This window comes from Gouania willdenowi, chromosome 7, assembly GCF_900634775.1.
Source record: "Gouania willdenowi chromosome 7, fGouWil2.1, whole genome shotgun sequence".
Lineage (NCBI taxonomy): Eukaryota > Metazoa > Chordata > Actinopteri > Blenniiformes > Gobiesocidae > Gouania > Gouania willdenowi.
In genome coordinates, this window is record NC_041050.1 from 38,857,117 (window position 1) to 38,878,039 (window position 20,923).

A 20,923-nucleotide genomic window follows, 5' to 3' on the forward strand; every position below is an offset into this window, starting at 1 on the left:
GAAAATACATAATCAAAAGTTGAAAGCTTGGGAGAGGAGTGTGGAAGTAGGTCTGTCACTTTGAACTGTTTCTCACATCAGTTTTACAACAGTGCTCAGATATGTGCATCATTCCAGGGTAGAGTCCAAATCCACCTGCTGGAGACCCAGGTAGTCGGTGTTTTCATTCACCAGGGGTGGAAGGCAGAGGACTGCCTGGCTTCCATCAGTTTTTAAAAGTGCTTGGATTGGCCAAAATCGGCATCAGCAAAAAACTCTGGAAACCTCAGCGAGTCTGAATATGTATAATATTAATAATGTGAATCCTATTAAAACACTAACAATTTCTGGAATAACATTACAAACGCTGTTAGGTTGGAACTATCAACAGAGTGGACGAGCCTATTTATGTTTTTTATCCCTATCAACCTATGCCCAGAATATTTTAATTCCAAATAATTTAACTGGAAAATAATTCGGAATGAAAAAAACATCATGTAATTGTGGCCAATGTAAAGCTTTAGAACTACTTTGTCAAAGATTTGTTATAAATCAGGTGCATGTACTCAGAATTGCATAAAATTGCCAGTTTTAGTTTATTTTTACTTATTTATTTGTGATTTTGAGTGTTTTCTTTGCTGTTTTGTGTATGTTTTTAGCAATTTTGTGCGTTTATATTTGTGGCTGCACAGAATGAGACTGAAGGAGTTTTGGTTCCTGGAGATGTTCCTCTGGTTCTCAGCAGAAGGTGATGTTGAGTGTCTGAGCTTCACAGGAAGTGACATCACTGAGCGCTATTAATACTATCTGCATCCTGTGGAGCTTTTATAAACTCTGCTGCATTTAACTTTCCAGGGGGAAAAAACCAGGTCATCTGTGGCTCTGCTGGAAAAATGCAGCTGGAATGTTTCTGCTTCGTTTTTCTTTCTCCTCGAGTTTCAGCCACAAAAAAGAAAACAGGAGGAAAAAAGGAAAAAGCAGGAAGAAAAAGGGAAGAGGAGAAAATGGGAAACAGACGGAGGAGAAGGAGGATCAGATGTCTCTGATGTCTGGACGGAGGAGGAGGAGGAGTCAGACGTCTGAGCCACTGAACAAAGAAGGAGCAAAACTCGGAGGGAGAGAAAGAGGAGGAGGAAAAGTCACAGAACGCTGAGTCGGCACTTTCTCTCCTCACTCTGAGGAACTTCCAGACTTCAGTCTTGTTGGATTGTTTGTGAGCGGACGGAGATGGAGAGGAGAACAGACGGGACAACCGTGTCCTGAAAGAGTGACGGAGACGAAGGGGAGATGGGAGAGAGAGGGGGAGGATGAAGGAGGGCCACATGACTCTGACCTCCACGTGACTTCAGTCAGAGCCAGACCAAGACCTGGAGGTGAACCCACGCACACTTATCCTCAAGACTTCACCAAAGCATCAGGAGCAGAACGAGTGGTTAGTGTTACACCAAAGATCCAAAAACCATCAAAGCAAACCATAGAAGACCACATCCAGCCAAAGACCAGATCCACCAGGGCCTGAATACTGAACCAAAACCAAACCAGTTCATACCAAAGAAAACCAAACACCAGCGACTGAACCTTTGCCTTTGGAAGTGAACCCTCAGAAACTGGATCAACGAACAAACCTGACACGTGAGAGGACCAACGGGGCAAAGAAAAACCTCCAGAGGCCAGACTCTCAGGAACTGAAAAAACTAATGGTAGAAAAAGAAGCAACTGGACCATCAAAACCACAACCACAGACATAAACACCAGAACCAGAACAGCAAAGACATTGCCAAAGAGGTGCCACTGGTCCTTGGAGATCAAGGGACACAACCAAACTGTCAGACATTACCCAAGATCCAAGAACCAGATCCACTGGTTAGTACACCAGAAACCTAAAACCAGCAACCAGTAAATCCTAGACGACTTGAACTCTGAAACAGACCTCAGTCCAAATGAGCAGACCCCGATCAACCACATGAGCCCGGTGGATCTGAACATCTGACAGTCAAAAAAAGACGGACACCAACCCCCAAGAATCCATCAGATCAACATTCAACAAACCAAACCAAAGAGACTGAGACTAGACTAGATCCTAGAGAAACAAGACTACCACACAGGTCCACAAACCAGACTGGGCTAAAACCAAATCCTGCATTGACCAACAACCCTTGGACCACAAGAACCTGAACAGGCCCATCCTTCTAATGGGACCGAGTAACCCAATGACACTGAAGGGTATAACTTCAGCAAGCAGACCAGCAGATCCATCCCTGATAGACCACATACTGGGACAACTGGAACCATTTGGGATAATCTGGTTCTCAACCAGTACTTGAACCGTCTGAATGGAGAACGCCGTTGAACCGATGTTTGTTAGAAACTCCAGGAACAGGTTTTTTGAGAAGTCTGCTTTTTGGGCAAAATACAAAGAGGAAGGTGCATTTCAACAAGATCCTTCACAATAAGAGTCATGAAGAAAGGCAGTTTTCTCTGATCTGTGCGTGGGTGTCGTCATGCGCCTGAACCGGCCTCCGACCGCCCACCTCGGAGACACTCTGACTCCGCCACTAACGTCCTTCTCCCGTCATTTCAGCGCAATGAAGTTCTCCTACCACCTCCAGTTCAACAACAGCTCCCCCCACAGGACAGGTGAGTGAATGGCTGCTCCACATTCAAAAAGCGCACACATGCCTAGTTTTTAAATTTCAGGTGAGGGAGAGGGAAACTTGAAGATAAATCTTTGTGTTCCACGAATTAGACGCTAAATGTTCTTCTTCCTGAGACTGAAGGAACTCCATACACCAGGGCTGCCAAGTTTCAGAAAATGACAAGAGTGAGACTTTATTGACCTGATGCATTCTGGCGAAAAAATATGTGGCCTTTTTTAACATGGCTTTGTCCTATTTTAACATTGATTTCTACCTTCAGAATGATGTCATCACCTCCATACCAGCAGCTCTCCCTGCACGGTGGCCTCCTAATGCTAGTTTTAATTAACCAGAAATTAGAAATGAAAACTAACAAGAATTTTGACAAAATACATTTATTTGTCAATATTTAATTTCAACCAACTCTCCATCATTTATCTGGGGACATGTGTCATGTTGTAGGTGTTTGTCACAGATGTTGATGATGACAGAGGCAGGGGGCTCCCACTTACAACACTGTGGCCCAAGGCAGTGCTACCTTTACCTCAGCTCTCCTTGTCTGTAACAGAAAGGACGTCATTAAAAAGATAATCATGTAAAAAACATTAAAACATCAAGTGATTTTTGATTGAATGAATGTCTCAGCAGCAGACTCAATGTCTGCAAAAATAATCATAAGAGTTCAAATGAACATGAGATTAGACAAGACATTTGTTTCATTTACTATGTATTTATGCTGATATAACCTATAAGTGCAATTCAGCTACTAGCAGTGTTCATAACACTGGTAGTAGCTGAATAAGAGTTTAATTCATTTTTTTTTTTTTTTTTTTTTTTTTTTTTTAAAGGATTTTTTTGGCTCTAGTGGCCTTTATATGACAGTTGCTTGACAGGAAGGGGGTAAGAGAGAGCAGGGAATGACACGCAGGAAAGGGTCCCAGGCCGGGAATCGAACCTGGACCCGCTGCAGGTGAGGAGCTACAGCCTCCGTACATGGGGCGGGCGCTCAACCCACTGAGCTACACACCGCCCCGAGTTTTAATTCATTTAAGTTAATGTCTAGCACAGACACACACGTAGGAGTGGGCGATATGGGGAAAAAAATCATATCACAATTTATTTTTTGTAAAATCCCAATCACATCCCGATTTTTGTCATTCAAATCATTTAGACTATTTTAAAGTTATTTACCAATAAAACAAACCAATTCACCTACCTAAAACCATTGCCCCAAATGGAAAAAAGGAATAAAAGATCATTTAAGACAAGGTAATTTTCAAAGATTTTTTTATTGCATGTAAGCAATTTATAAAACTGGTTCCAAGTACAATTAACATCAAACAAAAGGTCTGACATGTTCTTTTAGTCACACACAGTCTTTTTACTTTGTTTAACTAAAGTGGTGTAGCATTAGCATTGGCAACACTTGCTACATAACAAGGCGGCATATCAGTCTAGTGATTTCCATTTGTTATTGAGGTAACAATCATATTAATAAAATCCTACTTTAAGCAGTGTTTGAACGCTTAAAACTTTTTTTCTGAAAGCATGTTGACAAGTCCGTGCGTGTTGTGTGAGGTGTCCTTAGAGACGGCTCGTCAAGACCCGCCTTACGTTGCTTCTGATTGGTTTATTATTGTGTGATGCCTGCTATGGTTGGTTAGATTTAGGCACAAGGAGACATGGATTGGTCTGGGATTGGTTATCTCAGTCAGTCAATCAGAGTTACTTGAGCTACGGCAAGCCGCGAAGACCAAAGTTCATTATGATGAAAAAAAATATATAAAGTATTGAATGGGGAAATATAAGCGTGAGAGATGTCAAGGTCAAATTACGTGACTGTCACTCTCAAAGGGTGAGGCTTGGCAGCTCTGCCATACAAAAACCAGTTCCCATGTTCAGTTAGCTTAGCACGTAGCAACCAGTTCCACATGTTTGATTAGCTTAACATGTAGCCACCAGTACCACATGTTTGGTTAGCTTAGCATGTAGCCACCAGTCCTGCATGTTTGGTTAGCTTAGCACATAGCCACCAGTCCTGCATGTTTGGTCAGCTTAGCCTGTAGAGACCAGCTTAGCATGTAGCGGGATTGGCTGAGCAGGGTCAAAGGGTGAAGGGGCGGGGCTTCAAACTGATAAATATCTTACTTCCTCAGTGATTCTAATATGTCTTTATTGTGAGGCATTTATGATCAGTGGGACAATCCTGATCTCTCTCTCACACACACACACACACACACACACTTGCTCCTATTTTTAACCCCGCCTCTTCACAGCTGTCTGATAACAGAGTGACTGATGGCTGCGTCGCCTTTAAAGGAGCGACTATGTGCAGGTTCACAGGCTGGGGGCATGAAATCATCCAAACTGCTAGCATTAGCATTAGCATTCTGAGTTTGACTACTAGGGAAGTTTCTGTGTGAAGTTTGCATGCTCTCCCCCATTAGAGACTGAAGTAGGTGGGAGTGATGAGCTCACTTCCTGTTAGTTTTCTGTAATCCCTCTAACATTGTCTGTGTACTGCAAACCACACCTTTTATTCTAAAGGGGACATTTTCAGAATAAAAGCTGTAGACAGATGAAGGCTCAGTAAAGTCAGGATTATTAAATCTGCAGCTCTAAGATTGCGTGATGACAGTCGAAATATGTTTTCCAGTTCAGATGTCCAGTGATCAGCTGTGTCGGTCATATAGAGGTCATTAAAGGCTGTTAAAGGTCATTCAAGGTCAACCTGCTGCAGTGGATCCAACAGATTCTGAGCCAATGAAACACGTTAAACTAAATAGAAGCTAACATAGCCCCGCCCCTTTACATCTTGACCCTACTCAGACAGCACTGCTACATGCTAAGCTAATCCAAATATGTGGGAGTGGTTGCTACATGCTAAGCTAACCCAAATATGTGGGAGTGGTTGCTACATGCTAAGCTAACCCAAGCATCAACCGGAAACATTTCTGTTTGGTCACGGAATTTGTTGCAACACCTAACAGACTCTGCATAATGTTGCCATGATTCAGCTTTGAGTGGCTGAATGTGTGTTAATAGTTAGTCGAAAAATTGCAAATTATTCGAGGGACTAAATAATGCTCTGATTGGTCGTTATTCTAATGCTGACGTGAATGTTGACCATGTGACCCGTAGATTAGATACAGTCACATGTTTGTTGCCCCGCCCCCTATTATAAAAGTTCTCAAATCTCTGATTTATGCAAATGCAGAAAGTGTATGTGTGTGTGCGTGTGTGTGTGTGTGTGTGTGTGAGAGAGAGAGAGACAAACAATCTCTACAATCAAACCAGCGACTGCAGCCTGACACTCATCCCCGTTACCATAACAACCAGCTCGACTAATTAAGGTGGGTCACTAGTTAAAATGGTCATCACTTAGACCATAACAGCAATTTTGGAGTCATGATGAACTCATTTATACATGATGAAGCTCAAACATATTTAATGTGAGGAGCAGACTGGGTCACACATCACGTGACGCTTAATCCACCTCCCTCCACTTTAATTTGTTGTCATGGAAACGAGAGAGAGAGAGAGAGAGAGAGAGAGAGCGCGCATCGCTGTGCTGCGGCCCCGCCCCTCTCCGTCACACCGGGCTGCTCAGTGGATCAAACCGAACGGTTCCAGCGGTCGGTCCGGACCGGTACCGGTGCTCGTGGATCTAACCCGGTTTCCCGGTGCACGGTGGGAGGCGGGGAGGCTCTCTCCCTGCACCCACGCGCTCTTTAATGACCGGATTGGTGTTTTGCTGCGCGATGTACATGGACCGAAGCAGCACGAGCAGGGGTGAGTGCGCGCGCACGCGACCGCAATCATTTACGCACGCACGCGGTGATAAACACCGTGTCGAGATAGAAAATGACATGAATGACAGGCGCGCACCCGAGCGGCTCCGTGTACGCGCACACACTGACCGACATCTCTCCGCAGTGAAAGTAGGCTAGTGTGGCTGCGACGTGCACGAGCACGCGCGCACACCTACAGCAGCATCTGTCACAGCAGCCAGTGATCGATCAATGAGCGTGTGCATGCTTGTGTATTCATCCACGCTGTAATCCATCGACGGATGGAGGTGTGTGTGCGTGTGCGTGTGCGTGTGTGTGTGTGAGAGAGATTCTGCAGAGGCTGACACACACACACACACACAAATTCGTCTCGTGACCTTTAATTTGTCTCAATCCAAAATGCAGTTGAGGGACACGCACGCGCACACCTTCACGCAGGCTCGCGCACACCGTGCTAAACTGAGGTGAATGTGCAGAGTGAGCAGATGATGATGATGATGATGAAGCTCCTCCTCCTTCTAATGAACAATCTGTTGATATTGATCACTGATCTCTGATAGATTCTTTATGATTAGGATCTAATGCCTTTGACTGAATGATTGTCTTGGTTAGAGACACTGATCAATGTCTAATTATTATTATTATTATTATTATTATTATTATTGTCTGTATTTGTGGTCACAAATATTGTGGCATCATTGAATCTCCATCAAAATAAAAGCTTCTGTTTGGAGATGAGTGAAGAACTCAGTGAGGTTCAGATCATAACTGTGCTTCCATCCATCCATCCATCTGTTTGTTCATCTGTCCATCCACATATCCATCATTCACCCATCCATACTCCATCCATCCATCCATCCATCTGTTCGTTCATCCATCCATTCATCCATTATCTGCTCTATGTACGTCTATTCCTTTCCTTTCTCCTATAGATAAACTATGTGATGTAGTAAAAACATTTGAAAAAAATGAGGAAAACAGGATGGAGTAAAAATAAAGGTATAATATTTACAAATAAAGTATTAAAAACTACAAAGAAAGGACAATGAAGCTTTTCTGTCAGCCATGTTTGCTGACTCGCCGCTTCTGATGTCATCACGCTCTAGGGCGTGAAATGCTGTGTTCAGGTCCATCATGTAAAATCACCTACTCTTCCACTCCCTCACAGTCACATGGATGTGTTTAGCAACACAAACATGTAATGTTTGAATTTACATGAATTCTGTCTCTCCTGACTTTGCCCTCTCCTCCTCAGGCCCCGCCTCCTCAGGCCACCCTCTGCTGAGCAGCACTCTGGACTCGTCCTGCTCTCCCTGTGGTCACCTGACAGCTGTGGACGATGCTGGCGCGGCGCCCGGCTCGCCCACTTCTTTACAGGAAGGGGCGGAGCCTATGGAGCGATGCGAGGACAACGGACCGCCTGAGCTGCTGGTTACCACAGTAACACCTCGGAGCAGGAGCCGGCCTTCGCTGCCGGGGCCCAAACCTCAGGGTGAGCAACCGTTAGCATTGTTAGCAGCATTAACAGCACAAACTGAACCAAGAGCTCTACCTATGATGTCATCAAACAGTGCCCCCAAAGCCCGCTCACCTTCAGCAGCAACCCACCACGCCAAGGCCACGCCCCCGAGCTCCACAAAAGCCCCTCCCACCTCCACCCGGCCGGGCCCTCCCATTTGACCCTCGAGGTCGGACTCCGCCTCTTCGAGCTGATGGCACCGCCTCCCCCACATGTGTCCTGTCCCTCATAGAGAAGTTTGAGCGGTGAGCTGCTTGTTGTCCTGCGTCCTCCATCTTTGTAGTCCTGTGTGCGCCATCTTTGTAGTCCTGTGTGCGCCATCTTTGTACTAACTGAATAACAAGTGTTGTTTGTTGACAGAGAGCAGATCATCGTTGTTCCTGACATCACGGGCGGAGCTATCTGTCCCCGCCTTCCTGACTCTGCCTCTGCCTTCAGGCCTTCGTCACCTTCATCCTCCTCCTCGTCCTCCTCCCCTGCTCCCACAGGTGATGATGATGATGATGGTGATGAAGGGGAGGTTGGAGAGGCTGATGATGATGATGATGATGAAGAGTTGGTAGCGGCGTGTCGGGACGACGTCCAGCAGAAGCGTCTCTCCATGGAGTCGGGTTACAGTGCCTCGGAGAAGCACCTGGATGACGATGACGCGGTTGTTGTGGAGATGAGGGATCCGACCCCACCCAGTGACCAATCAGAGCTGCCCTCCGAGCGCCTGTCCCTCCCCTCATCGCAGACGGACGGGAAGCTGGCCAATCGCGACAGCGGCATCGACAGCATCAGCTCGCCGTCACACAGTGAAGAGCTCTGCTTCGCTGGCGTGGATGAAGGGGAGGAGGCCTATCCGTGCAGCCCCGCCCTCCGGCCCTGCTCAGCCAGTGGGAGAGCAGAGGGACTCGAGCTGAGGGGCGGAGCTCGATCCAGGAGGGAGTTCTCTGAGGACAGTGATGAGGAAGAGGCGGAGCTAACGCTCGTGCTGACCACGCCCAAAACAGACATGCAGGAAACAGCAGAGGTAAACAAAAACAAATAACAAAAACAAACATCAACAGAAACACTAATCACAGTGTGTGTGTCTCTTCGTGTGTGTCCAGTTGTCCGTCCAACAGAGAGTCTTCAACATTGCTAATGAGCTACTGCTAACAGAGACCGCCTACGTCTCCAAACTCCACCTGCTGGACCAGGTAGGAGCTTACATGTTATCCCTGAGGAATGTATGAGTTTTCTACAAAGATTTGTAATGTTTCCTTTTGTTTATAGTTAATAACACTGCCTTTTCCTTTATTACACACATATATAGAATAAATCTGTTACTGTAGCTTAGCACGTTGCGGCCAGTCACATATGTTTGGGTTAGCTTAGCACATAGCAGCGCTGTCTGAACAGGGTCAAAGGGTAAAGGGGCAGGGCTCTGGTAGTTTCTAAATTTCAAAGGTGATGTTTTTAAAAAAGCATTTCCATCCCTCTGTTTTTGTTGCCATGGAAACATGCTGCAGGTCTTCTGTCTGCGTCTCCTGGAGGAGGCCCGTAGCCGCTCCTCCTTCCCCTGTGATGTGGTCCATGGCATCTTCTCGAACATCTGCTCCATCTACTGCTTCCACCAGCAGTTCCTGCTGCCCGCGCTGCAGAAACGCATGGAGGAGTGGTGAGACCATTCGCTCGGCCCCCCTCCCAGTGTTCCTTTAGCATCGCCACGGTAACACGGTGAGGTTCTCCTCCTGCAGGAACTCCAACCCTCGCATCGGAGACATCCTCCAGAAACTGGCTCCGTTCCTCAAGATGTACGGAGAGTACGTGAAGAACTTTGACCGATCCATGGAACTGGTCAACGTGTGGATGGAACGATCAGCGCCGTTTAAGGCCATCGTCCAGGAAACACAGGTAAACAAACAATAAACAACATCAGTTTGAACATAGGCAAACAACTCTAAACAAACAATAAACGGTTTTACACTATCTGTAATTAACACTAAAGGTCCAGTATTATGCTATTTTTCACCCATCTCCTCTGAAAAGTCACTTTTACAGTGCTCTTAAAAACAGGCTGTTTACTGGGCCTTTGTGCATATGCATGAGTGGGCGTAAACACACACTGCATCACACACATTGCTTCAGTGTGTGTTTTTTTCACATCAGCATTAAACCATTAACAGTCGTCCTTTTCCTCCTCACCTCTTTTAGCCACAGAAATAGTCAATTTAAGACGATAGTTGTTTGTTGTTTTGTCCACATTTACAAAATGTGGAATAACGAGGGAGGGAGGAAACAGAACTTTTGAATGAGGCTAAAGGAATGTATGTCACTGTAGCATAACCATTAGAAAATGAATTTTGATAATACTGCCCTTTAACATAGTACATGTACTGGCCTCTACTGGACTGAAGTGGAAAACATCTAAAAAATCTATGATTCCTTTCTCATTGAAATGGATTGAACACAAAAAAGTGTGTGTGTGTGTGTGTGTGTGTGTGTGTGTGTGTGTGTGTGTGTGTGTGTGTGTGTGTGTGTGTGTGTGTCAGAGGGAGGAGCGTTGTGGGAACCTCACTCTACAGCATCACATGTTGGAACCAGTCCAGAGGATTCCTCGCTATGAGCTGCTACTCAAAGATTATCTTCATCGTCTTCCTGAGGATGACCAGGACCACAGGGACGCTCAGAGTGAGTAGAGACGGTTATATGAGACACCCACAGAAGCAGATAGACAGGCTCTGAGGTGTAAAGGAGAAGAATGTTGTAGTTTTAGATGGTGACAGGATAACAACATGATGACCAGTCAGTACTCAGTGTGATCAAATGTTTCACTGCTTTAATGAGTGTGTGGTTAGAACATGCCGTTTGCGCAGCAGGAACACACACAAAATGATTCTCTTGGAGGAAAGCGAAGCGTAGAGTCTGAGGAGGCGTTGTGTGTCTTTATTTACAGAGTCTCTGGAGCTCATCGCCACCGCTGCTGAACACTCCAACGCTGCCATTAGGAAGATGGTGAGTGGGTCACGCTGCACTGATCATAATAATAATGATAATTAAAGCTGCAAGCAGCGTTGACGGGCCCTCGCAACCACACGAGTGTCAGGACGTGGTGCACGTTGCGATGTGTTACATGTCGGGGTGTGGCAGATATTTTCAGGTGTTAAGACGTAGCTGACCATTTTCAAGGGTTAGGGTTAGGGTTACTTTTACGAACTTTTCTGCAATGTTCTGTGCAAATATATTGCCTATGATTTCCTTTTACCAGTAGGTGGCACTATGACTATCAATGACGGTTGGGTTTAACCATAGCAAAAATTTTTGGCATACAAATGAAAACTGCTTTGATTAATGAGGATCTACTTAGCTCTACAAACACTTCATAACTTCCATAAGCGTAGCACATCATCCAAGTGAACAGGCTGCTTAGAGAAATATTTACATCTATAAAGATTCAACTTTATTGTCAAGATTGTTTTATAACACAACCAAATAACCATGTATGTTTAAAACAAAAATATGAATGTGTGAAGTATTTTAACAGTGCAGTATTGGATGCAAGTGTAGAAATGAAGCAGTTTTAGTTGTCTGGCTTGCTGATGGGGTTTGTTCCCAGGTCCTCTTGTGGTGTTGGAGGGGCTTGATTTGTTTTTGTGTGGGTATAAAACAGATGTAAATCATTAGACAATAAGCTTACATTATGTAATCTTTTGGAATGTGTGTTTGTGGTAGAAAGAAATAGCAGTACTTACCCAAATCAGGGAAGTCCTCAGTGTACTGAAGTAATAGTTATTGTGTTGTTTGCAGTTCTTTGTCTAAGTGTAGATTCTGTGCCCTAAAAAATGCTGTATAGAAGCTCTCTGGGAACGTTCATTCATGCAGAATATTTTTAGGACAAAAGTTGCAATATCCATGGCAGTTCTGGTCCGATCCGTTGTTGATATGGTCTCGTCCATGCAAGCGTACTGTAGGAAGAGTATATTTTGATGATGTGATCAGTTCTTCTTCCACAGTGATGATGTCATCAGTCCCAGCTGGGAGCAAATACATTCCAAAAGGCCAATTTTCAAGGGGGCGCTATTGAGTCATTTTGCCATTTACATGTGCAATTCCCTTAAAATATCACATTATTCGCCAGTCCTATTATGCGTTCAAATTTTCATGAGAATTTGAACGTGTTTAGGCCCTCAGAAATGTGATCACTTTTTTGTAAGAATAATAATAATAATAAAAATGAGGTGCATTACAATAGGGTCCTACTGTTGGTGCTCTGACCCTAATAATAATAATAATAATAATAATAATAATCTCTGCTGCCCAGGAGCGAATGAGGAAGCTGCTGAAGGTGTACGAGCTGCTGGGAGGTGAAGAAGACATCGTCAACCCGACCAATGAGCTCATCAAGGAGGGACACATCCTGAAACTGTCCAATAAGAACGGATCCACGCAGGACAGATACCTGATTCTGGTATGGTACCAGTACCCCAGGTTGAGAAACAGTCACGCTACTTCATGTCTCACACTCACCTCTGTGTTGTGTTTGTGTGTGTGTGTGTGTGCGTATCTCTCCAGTTCAATGACAGGCTGCTCTACTGCGTTCCAAAGCTGCGACTGATTGGTCAGAAGTACGGCGTGCGTGCTCGCATCAATGTGGACGGGATGGAGGTAAGAAGATGAATCTCGACTCACTGAGTCACTAAAGAATCCAAACCTGTGTTCTAAAGACTCAAGAACCAACTTTTCAAGATTTTAAAGATTTGAGACTTGACCTGTAAAGTTTAGAGCAGTGGAGGCAAGTCCAGGTGTGCCGTGGGATTTTGTGACAACCATGCTGTTCTGGCGATCTGCCTGAGTGCTCCGAGCATGAGGTACACGGTAACGTCATTTTTGGCGCGCCCGTCAAGCATAATGCTGCATTCACATGGATGCATCACAAAATGTCCGTACGTCCAGATTACATACAAAGTCAATGGATAGATGCGTCCCAGATACGAAATCTTTCTAGCACGGCAGTGCGGTGCAATCCGCACATCAAGTACGTTGGCCATGCGAGCGCGCTCTCGATTTTACGCATATCCGCACACCCGCACATTCGCAAGAGTTGAAAATATTGAACTCCTGCGGATGTTTCACATGACGAAAGCCAATCAGAGTCTTTGTTGACGATGACGTCAACACGGTCACTGGTCTGTTCACCCATTCAACCATGGAGTAGAAGCTGTGTGTGACCACCTGGAGCTGTATGACACAACCTTTATAACCAGGACCAGACTAGGAAGGATTTGGCGTGGAGGAGAATCAGTGAGGAGGTGGTGGTAGCAGGTAAAAGTTTTTCATCTTTGAAAGTCCGCACTGAGCTCGGTTAGCATTAGCCGCTAATCACACCGGCTGTTTTCACTGGTGGTTTGTTTGTGAGTGGAGAAAAAGGAGCGCACCTCTTCGCTTTAGCAGGCAGTGAAACTCACCGAGTTGGTCATATGCCTTTATTTTTTATCTCCTTCTCGTCACTAGGGGGTGCTGCAGCACCCCAGGACCCCCACTTCCCGCGGCCCTGCTCTGAAGACTCAACATTAGTTTACTAGAAATTCATTAAAAATAAATAAAAACCTACAGATGCTCAGTGAGGATTAAACCTTTTATTAATCCTATGGTTTTCTGTGATTTCTTTAATTCACTCTTTTTGTATCTTCATCCTCAGCTCAAAGAGACGAGCAGCGTCGCCGTTCCAAGAACGTTCCTGGTTTCAGGCAAACAGCGCTCCCTGGAGCTACAGGCCAGGTACTGCACCACAGCATTTATTTTTTATTTTATTTTGTATTTCATAACAGGAAGGATTTGTTTTTTAATAACCTGAATTCAAATTTTGGAAAACATTTTCCATCACAAATGTAGATACTGTATTTACGAAGCCATGTTTTTCACATTTTCTAAATGAGTTGAAAATATTTAAAAACAATGAAACATTTTTCCAATCTAAACTGGTTTTACTTATTATTTTCTGTTAAGTTATTTATGTTTAATGTTGTCGTCTCACTGCAGCACAATTTCTGACCTTTGACCTTTGTTTGTGTCTCTGCAGGACGGAAGTGGAGAAGAGAGACTGGATCCAGGTGAGAGACACACACACACACACTATAGTAGCATTCCTTTAAACTGATATGACATTGTGTTAGCCTAGCATAGCTTGGTTTGCGTGACGTATGCTATCATGTTCCAGGCCATCCAGGCGACCATCCAGAGACACGAACAGACGGTGGAGAGTTTCCGTCACCTGACTTGTTCTCTCAGAGACGACGAGTCCACACCACCGCACTCCCCGGTAAGACACGCTCCCTCACAGCTGCTGGTTGTTGGTGGTAGTGCTAGCCACGTTAGCGTTAATGTTAACATGGTTGTCTCCCTCAGAGCTGTGTGGAGCTGGGCAAACGAGCCCCAACGCCCATCAGAGAGAAGGAAGTGACTCTATGTATGAAGTGTCAGGAGCCGTTTAACGCCATCACCAAGAGACGCCATCACTGCAAAGCCTGTGGACATGTACGTACGCGCTGTGACCACAAGGGGTGACGTTTCACCATGTTCACGTTTTACGCATGTTCTGTTAACGCTTGGTTTGAAATCCAGGTGGTTTGTGGGAAATGCTCTGAGTTCCGAGCTCGACTTTCCTACGACAACAACCGAACAAACCGCGTGTGCGTGGACTGCTACGCCATGTTGGTCGGCGTGTGTCCTTCACAGGTCGGCCTGAGCAGCAGCTCTCAGCGCAGACGCTCTATCTTAGAGGTGTGTGTGTGTGTGTGCATCACGTGATAAGGATTTTTATTAAGAACATTAACCAGTAGGGGGTGTCGTAGGCTAATGTTGTAGGCTTTTGAAGCGTACTGCAGCGCTTTATGAAGCTTCATCCATTCATTGCTGCCAATGACGTGACTTTCTTTGTCATAGAAACAAGCCTCATTGGCTGCAGAAAATAGCGTAATCTGCAGCTTCCTGTATCACATGGAGAAAGGAGGGGGGCGGGGCTGGACCAAAGCCTGGTTCGTCATTCCTGAGAACGAACCGTTGGTGCTCTACGTCTACGGAGCGCCTCAGGTACGACAGAGTTAAACAGGTACGATTAGTTATAGGAGATAGGACTACAAAAATAGACCTCTGAGGTAAATGCATTTCATTCAAAACATGACTGGTCACAGTCAGATGATGTTTGTTTTTATATTTTTTGAGGAGCAAAAATGCTTGCTGGGGAAATATATATTATAAATGTATATTAGCTCCTTGAGGATAAGAGAGAAAGAAACTTAAGTAAGACTTGAATGCACCAGCGAGAGAAATCCTGTATGATTCATAGAACCATAGACTGTAGAGAGTGCATTGAACTATACGGTATCATTACTTACGCAGAGCGGCGTTCAAATGAACAGAGTGGGAATGGAAAGTAAAAGTTAAGGAGAAAGTGACTGTTTACGTCTCAGGAAAGGTGCCACCATTTTGCTAAATGTCATTCCGTCCGATTCGGGCTGCTTGGATCTTGCCCAAGTTCCCGAGTCAGGGTCCCGAGCTCCCGGGCCATTTTTATTGCACTTTTCCGCTTCATTCTGTCAGATTTATATGGGTCTTTAGAGTGGAATTGAATGCAGCAGTAGTAGCACAAAAAATTTGAGATAATAGTACTACAAATATGGAAGTGATAGAACTACAATGATGGATTTTATGATGACAAATATGGCAGTAACAGGACTACAGTGATGGAGGTAATAGGACTACAAATATGGAGCTAATGGGACTACAATGATGTGGGGGATATGACTACAAAGATGGAGGCACATTGGACTACAAAGATGGAAGTAATAGGACAAAAAAATTGGGATAATAGGACTACAAAGATGGAGGACTATAAAGAATGCTTATAAATAACATTTTCTTTTTCAGGACGTAAAGGCACAGCGAAGCATTCCTCTGATTGGTTTCGAGGTTGCTCTTCCTGAGTCATGTGACCGCCTGGAGCGCCGCCACGCCTTCAAGATCTCCCAGAGTCACCTGACCCTGTACTTTAGCGCTGAGGGGGAGGAGCTACAGCGTCGCTGGATGGACATTCTGTCAAGGGCGGGCAGAGGGGAGGAGCCTCCGCTGCACCGGCCAATCGTAGAAAGTCTGGAGGAAGAGGGGGAGGAGCTTGGGACGGCAAACGAGGAGGAGAACACGTGATTGGTTAGGATGACGGAAAAATGGTGATGATGAAGAGGGCTCAGTTTTTAGAAACACACAAACATATACACGCACGAAGACACACACAGAGACACACAGACTACATATTTAAAGTCGATTGGTTCATCTGCAAATCAACCTGGGGGAGGAGCCTATATCTTTAAAACCTTTGAGAAGTTAAGGTACTTGTGGGCGGAGCCAACATGGATCAAACCTTTGTGGGCAGGGCCTTTATAAACTGTGACTCCCGGTGTTTTTTGTTTTTTTTTTAATTCACAGATTTCAACACGCAGCCTGTTGTTGTGGAAACGGCTTAAGTTTATCCAAACATAAACAAACTATTTAAAAAATCTATTTTACTCTGATTGGATGATTATACTGAAACCATGCAGGCTCCACCCACATAGCTTTTGAAAGAAGCTTCCAACAAATCAACATTTTCTGCCCCAATAAGCCCCGCCCTCAAGCCCAATCGTTGCTTTTTTTAACTCTACTTCTACGAAAGACGCTTTAAAGTTGAATCTGCACAAAAGGAAATGGATTTAAATGCACTTAACGGACGTTTTAATGCCAAATTTTGTCTGAGAAAAGAAGCTTCCAGATTTTATGGACACTAAGGTGGACTCTGTCTCTCCCTGTGGGTGAGGCAGGTTTTTACGCCTCTTTGGGATTTTATTCAACAAATGGATTGACGCGTTTGTTACCTGAAGAAGAAACGTCTGATTTTAAAGGAAAGAAAGAGATTTTTACATAAAAGTGAAGAGGTTTTCTTTGTTTCCACGTTATGACCTCGTTGTTCTGGGACTTTGAGTCAAAGTGGTTTGTCGTGATGGTCCTAATGTTGTGGCTGATCAAATGTAGGGATGTCCTGATACCACCAACAGCCTCCAATTATTCCACAAAGAACTTTAAATTCACAGTACACCATTTAACATGGAGACCTTTGAATCTGCAACACCAACATCAGTCAAGTTTCCAGGATTCATGGTTTTCAAACCAATATTTTATTAAAACTAGATTCTTTGATCACCATTTGGCAGGGGACCCAGTAGATCTCTACCACCAACATCAAGGGCAACACGCTAAACACGTGAGTGGTGTACTGGGAACACCGGTACTGGGACATTCCTACTGGGAGTGAAAGAATCCCAGCGTCTCTGAGGTGAAAATGTGATTCGAACACAGAAGAATGTGTTGTTATCGATTGTTGTGCGTTCACTCAGTGTTTTATGGGACATTTTAACGCTGTGGACTTTTTGTGGCTTTAAAGTAAAAATTCTGTTTTCTGCACAAATGGAGAAGGTTTAAACTACAGTCCAGAAGAAGAAACATCTGAGTCTGTGTTGAAGGTTTAAAGACTCACTGATCCTCCATTTAAAGACTTTTAAAGACTTTTGGCGTCTTCAGCGCCACTGGGACGTTGTGTGTTTTAGTGAAATCGTGTGATGTGATGATGATTGTTGGATATTTCCGTGTTCTGCTCGATGCAAGAAGAAAAGAAACGACAACATAGGCTTTAGTTTCTCTGTAAATATAATTTATTCTCTGTGTGAAGTTCAAAGGTCACCGCTCGCCTTCTGTGCTAACAGCCCGGGCCACGCAGACACACACACACACACACACACACACAGACACACACACACACACACACACACACACACACACACACACACACACACAGACACACACACACACACACACACACACACACACACACACAGGGTGAAGGTTAGGAAACACGCAACAGGCCAATATTACCCCTCCCCCCCCAATCGTTACTGATGCAATAAATAACAGCTAATTGTTAAACTCCTCAAAGAAGATGTTGAAAAAATAAGTAAATAGGTCAAGGTAATAATTCAAACTTTAAGACATGCAGAAATGATCCCGCTCTCTGTTGCAAACTTGATCTCTGACGCTAACTCTAACCCTGTTGCTAACCTTTTCTCTGATGTTAACCCGCTCTTTGACGCTAACCCGCTCTCAGATGCTAACCTGCTCCCTGTTGCTAACTCACTCTTTGACGCTAACCTGCTCTCTGATGCTAACCTGCTCCCTGTTGCTAACCCGTTCCATGTTGCTAACCTGCTTTTTGATGCAAACCCACTCTCTGATGCTAACCTGCTTTCTGATACTAACCCGTTCCGTGTTGCTAACCTGCCCTTTGACGCCAACCCACTCTTTGACGCTAACCTGCTCTCTGATACTAACTCGCTCCCTGTTGCTAACCTACTTTCTGACGCTAACCCACTCTTTGACGCTAACCTGCTTTCTGATACTAACCCGTTCCCTGTTGCTAACCTGCCCTTTGACGCCAACCCGCTCTCTGATGCAACCTGCTTCGTGTTGCAAACTCACTCCCTGTTGCGAACCTGCTCTCTGATGCTAACCCACTCTTTGACACTAATCCAATACCTGTTGCTAACCCACTCTTTCTGACACTAATCCAATACCTGTTGCTAACCCACTCTTTCTGACACTAATCCAATACCTGTTGCTAACCCACTCTTTGACGCTAAACCGCTCTCTGACACTAACCTGCTCTCTGTTGCTAACCTGCTCTCTGATGCTAACGCACTCTTCAACGCTAACCCGCGCTCTGATGGTCCGGGGCACTTCCTGTGTTTGTCTGTGGTTTCCTTCTTCCTCTCTAATGGTGCTTGGTCTGTGGCGGCTATGGTCGCGTCACTGTGCTCTTACCGTGTTCTTAACAGCCGATGACTCGGCCGCTTCTCGTTTGTTCTTGAAGCTTCTTCCGGGTGTTTGCGAGCGAGCCTGCGTGTCTTGGACCAGTCTTGCCTTATTTCAAACATGAGGCCTGAGACTAAGACCTGGATCTGATTGGTTGGTGTTGTGACTTATTGGTTCCAGTTGGTCCTTTAAAGTACACGCCAACCCTGACCACCTGATGACAAGGCCAGTGTCAGACTCCTCCCCTTATGATGTCACGCTTGGCCTCAGGTGAGAAGTATCGCCCGGTTACCAGGTGACCATCCTCCTCCATGTGGGCTTAGACTTACCTTCCATTGATAGTATGAGCTCGAATCCACATCTGGACTGTCATTAGCGCTAGAGATGACACTGGTTTCCACTCCAGCATTTTATGGACTAATGAATGATCAGCATTGTTGCCATGGAAACAACCATTACTGTGAAGCACAGACAGATAAGGTTGAGGTTAAGAAAATTATTTTCAAAATAATTGAAAGTGAATAGTGAAGTCTTTCACCAGTACTGAATACACGCTGTGTTTCCTGGATCTACAAGATCCATTGTGGTTGTAACTGGATCCAATGGGCCCTGCCTTTGTTTACCAGTCTGACGGGATTCTCACCAGTACCACCTGGTCCTTTAAAGGTTCTCCCGGTCCTTTACTAGTATTACATTGTGAACCCTGATCTGATTTTCAGATCTAAAGGGAAGAACCACATGTTTACAACCACTTCCTGTGTGTGACATCACAGGAAGTGACAGAATGAGGTCATAGGAAGTTAGCGTGTGTGTGTGAACCTGTCCCTCAGATACCACTGAGCATGCTCCAGGTAGAATCAGAACCAGTAAGTGAGAGCCAGTTAAACCAGTGGTGGTATAATCTTTAAATTTAAATCTTACGTCCTTGTTTTATTCTTCTGGGAAAATGTTTTTGTTTGAATTTGCTTTTACTTCAGATTTGTGACTTCTGATTGGCTCATCAACATGTCCCACCCCTAGCTTAAAATTAGCCCAATTGGACAAAATGAGTTTCTTTGTTTTAATCAGTCATTAGTGGAGGAAATGTTAACCAGGTTAACTAAGTAACCAGATTTAGATACAGTCCTCCTGTTAAGTGATCAGAGCCTACTACAGCTGCTGATTAAAGTCATGCTAACTGGTTAGCTCCACTCTCAGCTGGTTCAACCAAACAAAGTTGGCCTACTTCCTGTTTGAACCCAAAGCCTTCTTCTTCTTCTTGTTTATTGTTCATGTGGTTGTGACCTAAAGGTTTTTTATAAACAGCAGACGTCCTCTCACTTTTTTTTTTTTGGGGGGGTACTGTTGTTGCCATAGAGACGCCACCACCTGGTTCCGGTTACCATGACAACGGCTGCACTGCGTGCGCTCTCCTCTGATTAAAGAGAGTTATTGACGATGAATAATGATGATTATAGTAGAGTTTGTATGGTATGATGTAAAACGTATCGATCGCAGGTCGTGGGTTAGTGGCCGGCCACTGCCTTCCTTTATGTCTGTGTTCACTTCCTCTCATGTAACAAAATAAAAGTACAAATGTTATAAAGGAGCCTTTAAAGAAAAATAAAAGCATAAAAATGGATAAAGCGCCTCCTGGATAGTTTATTACCACACAATAATGTCACAACTTCAACATAGTACGTTTATTACAATGGGCGGGGCCACAAACGTAATTGTATTTGATCTGAGGTCACATGATCAACATTAATGACCAATCAGAGCATTAACACAGGAAACAACAAAGGCTTTGTGTGTGTTTTTATTTCTCTTAATGTTTTGTGGGTTTTTCAATTCTTTATCTGTATTACTTGGAGGGATAAAAGTATTTAATTTTGTGATGTGTTTTTTGTATGTCATTTTTTGGGCCACACAAAATTAGCCAGAGGGCCCATTTCAGCTGTAGGGTGTCCCCTAAATGCGTACTGTGGTATCTGCAGTGTGTGATTGTAGTTGAACATGTTTCCGGATGTTTTTCCTCAGTGAGTCAAGACACACGAGGAGACAACGAAGGCCTTTTAATGAAAATCAGAAACTCAAACAGGTAGAAACTAGTCGGTCTACAACGACACATTATCAGAGTCTTCCTCAGTGTGAGCAGT

General features: G+C 44.5%; 1 protein-coding gene across 4 annotated transcripts; it reads left to right on the forward strand.

Annotated features, from left to right (window-relative positions):
• Positions 1 to 689: 689 nt before the first annotated feature.
• On the forward strand, positions 690 to 20,632 carry fgd1 (FYVE, RhoGEF and PH domain containing 1). 4 transcript variants are annotated; one of them, XM_028452147.1, is made up of 19 exons: positions 690 to 2,464; positions 2,561 to 2,616; positions 7,662 to 7,898; positions 7,978 to 8,170; positions 8,286 to 8,940; positions 9,020 to 9,109; positions 9,422 to 9,570; positions 9,650 to 9,806; positions 10,445 to 10,583; positions 10,849 to 10,907; positions 12,214 to 12,360; positions 12,465 to 12,557; positions 13,591 to 13,670; positions 13,972 to 14,002; positions 14,110 to 14,211; positions 14,298 to 14,426; positions 14,514 to 14,672; positions 14,835 to 14,981; positions 15,819 to 20,632. In XM_028452147.1, exons 2-19 carry the CDS (start codon positions 2,565 to 2,567, stop codon positions 16,092 to 16,094), a joined length of 2,895 nt encoding a protein of 964 aa, XP_028307948.1. In that variant the 5' UTR covers positions 690 to 2,464; positions 2,561 to 2,564; the 3' UTR covers positions 16,095 to 20,632. The 4 variants fall into 4 exon arrangements, with proteins under 4 accessions (XP_028307948.1, XP_028307949.1, XP_028307946.1 ...); XM_028452148.1 differs by having other exon boundaries at positions 690 to 2,403; XM_028452145.1 differs by having other exon boundaries at positions 690 to 2,616.
• Positions 20,633 to 20,923: the final 291 nt, after the last annotated feature.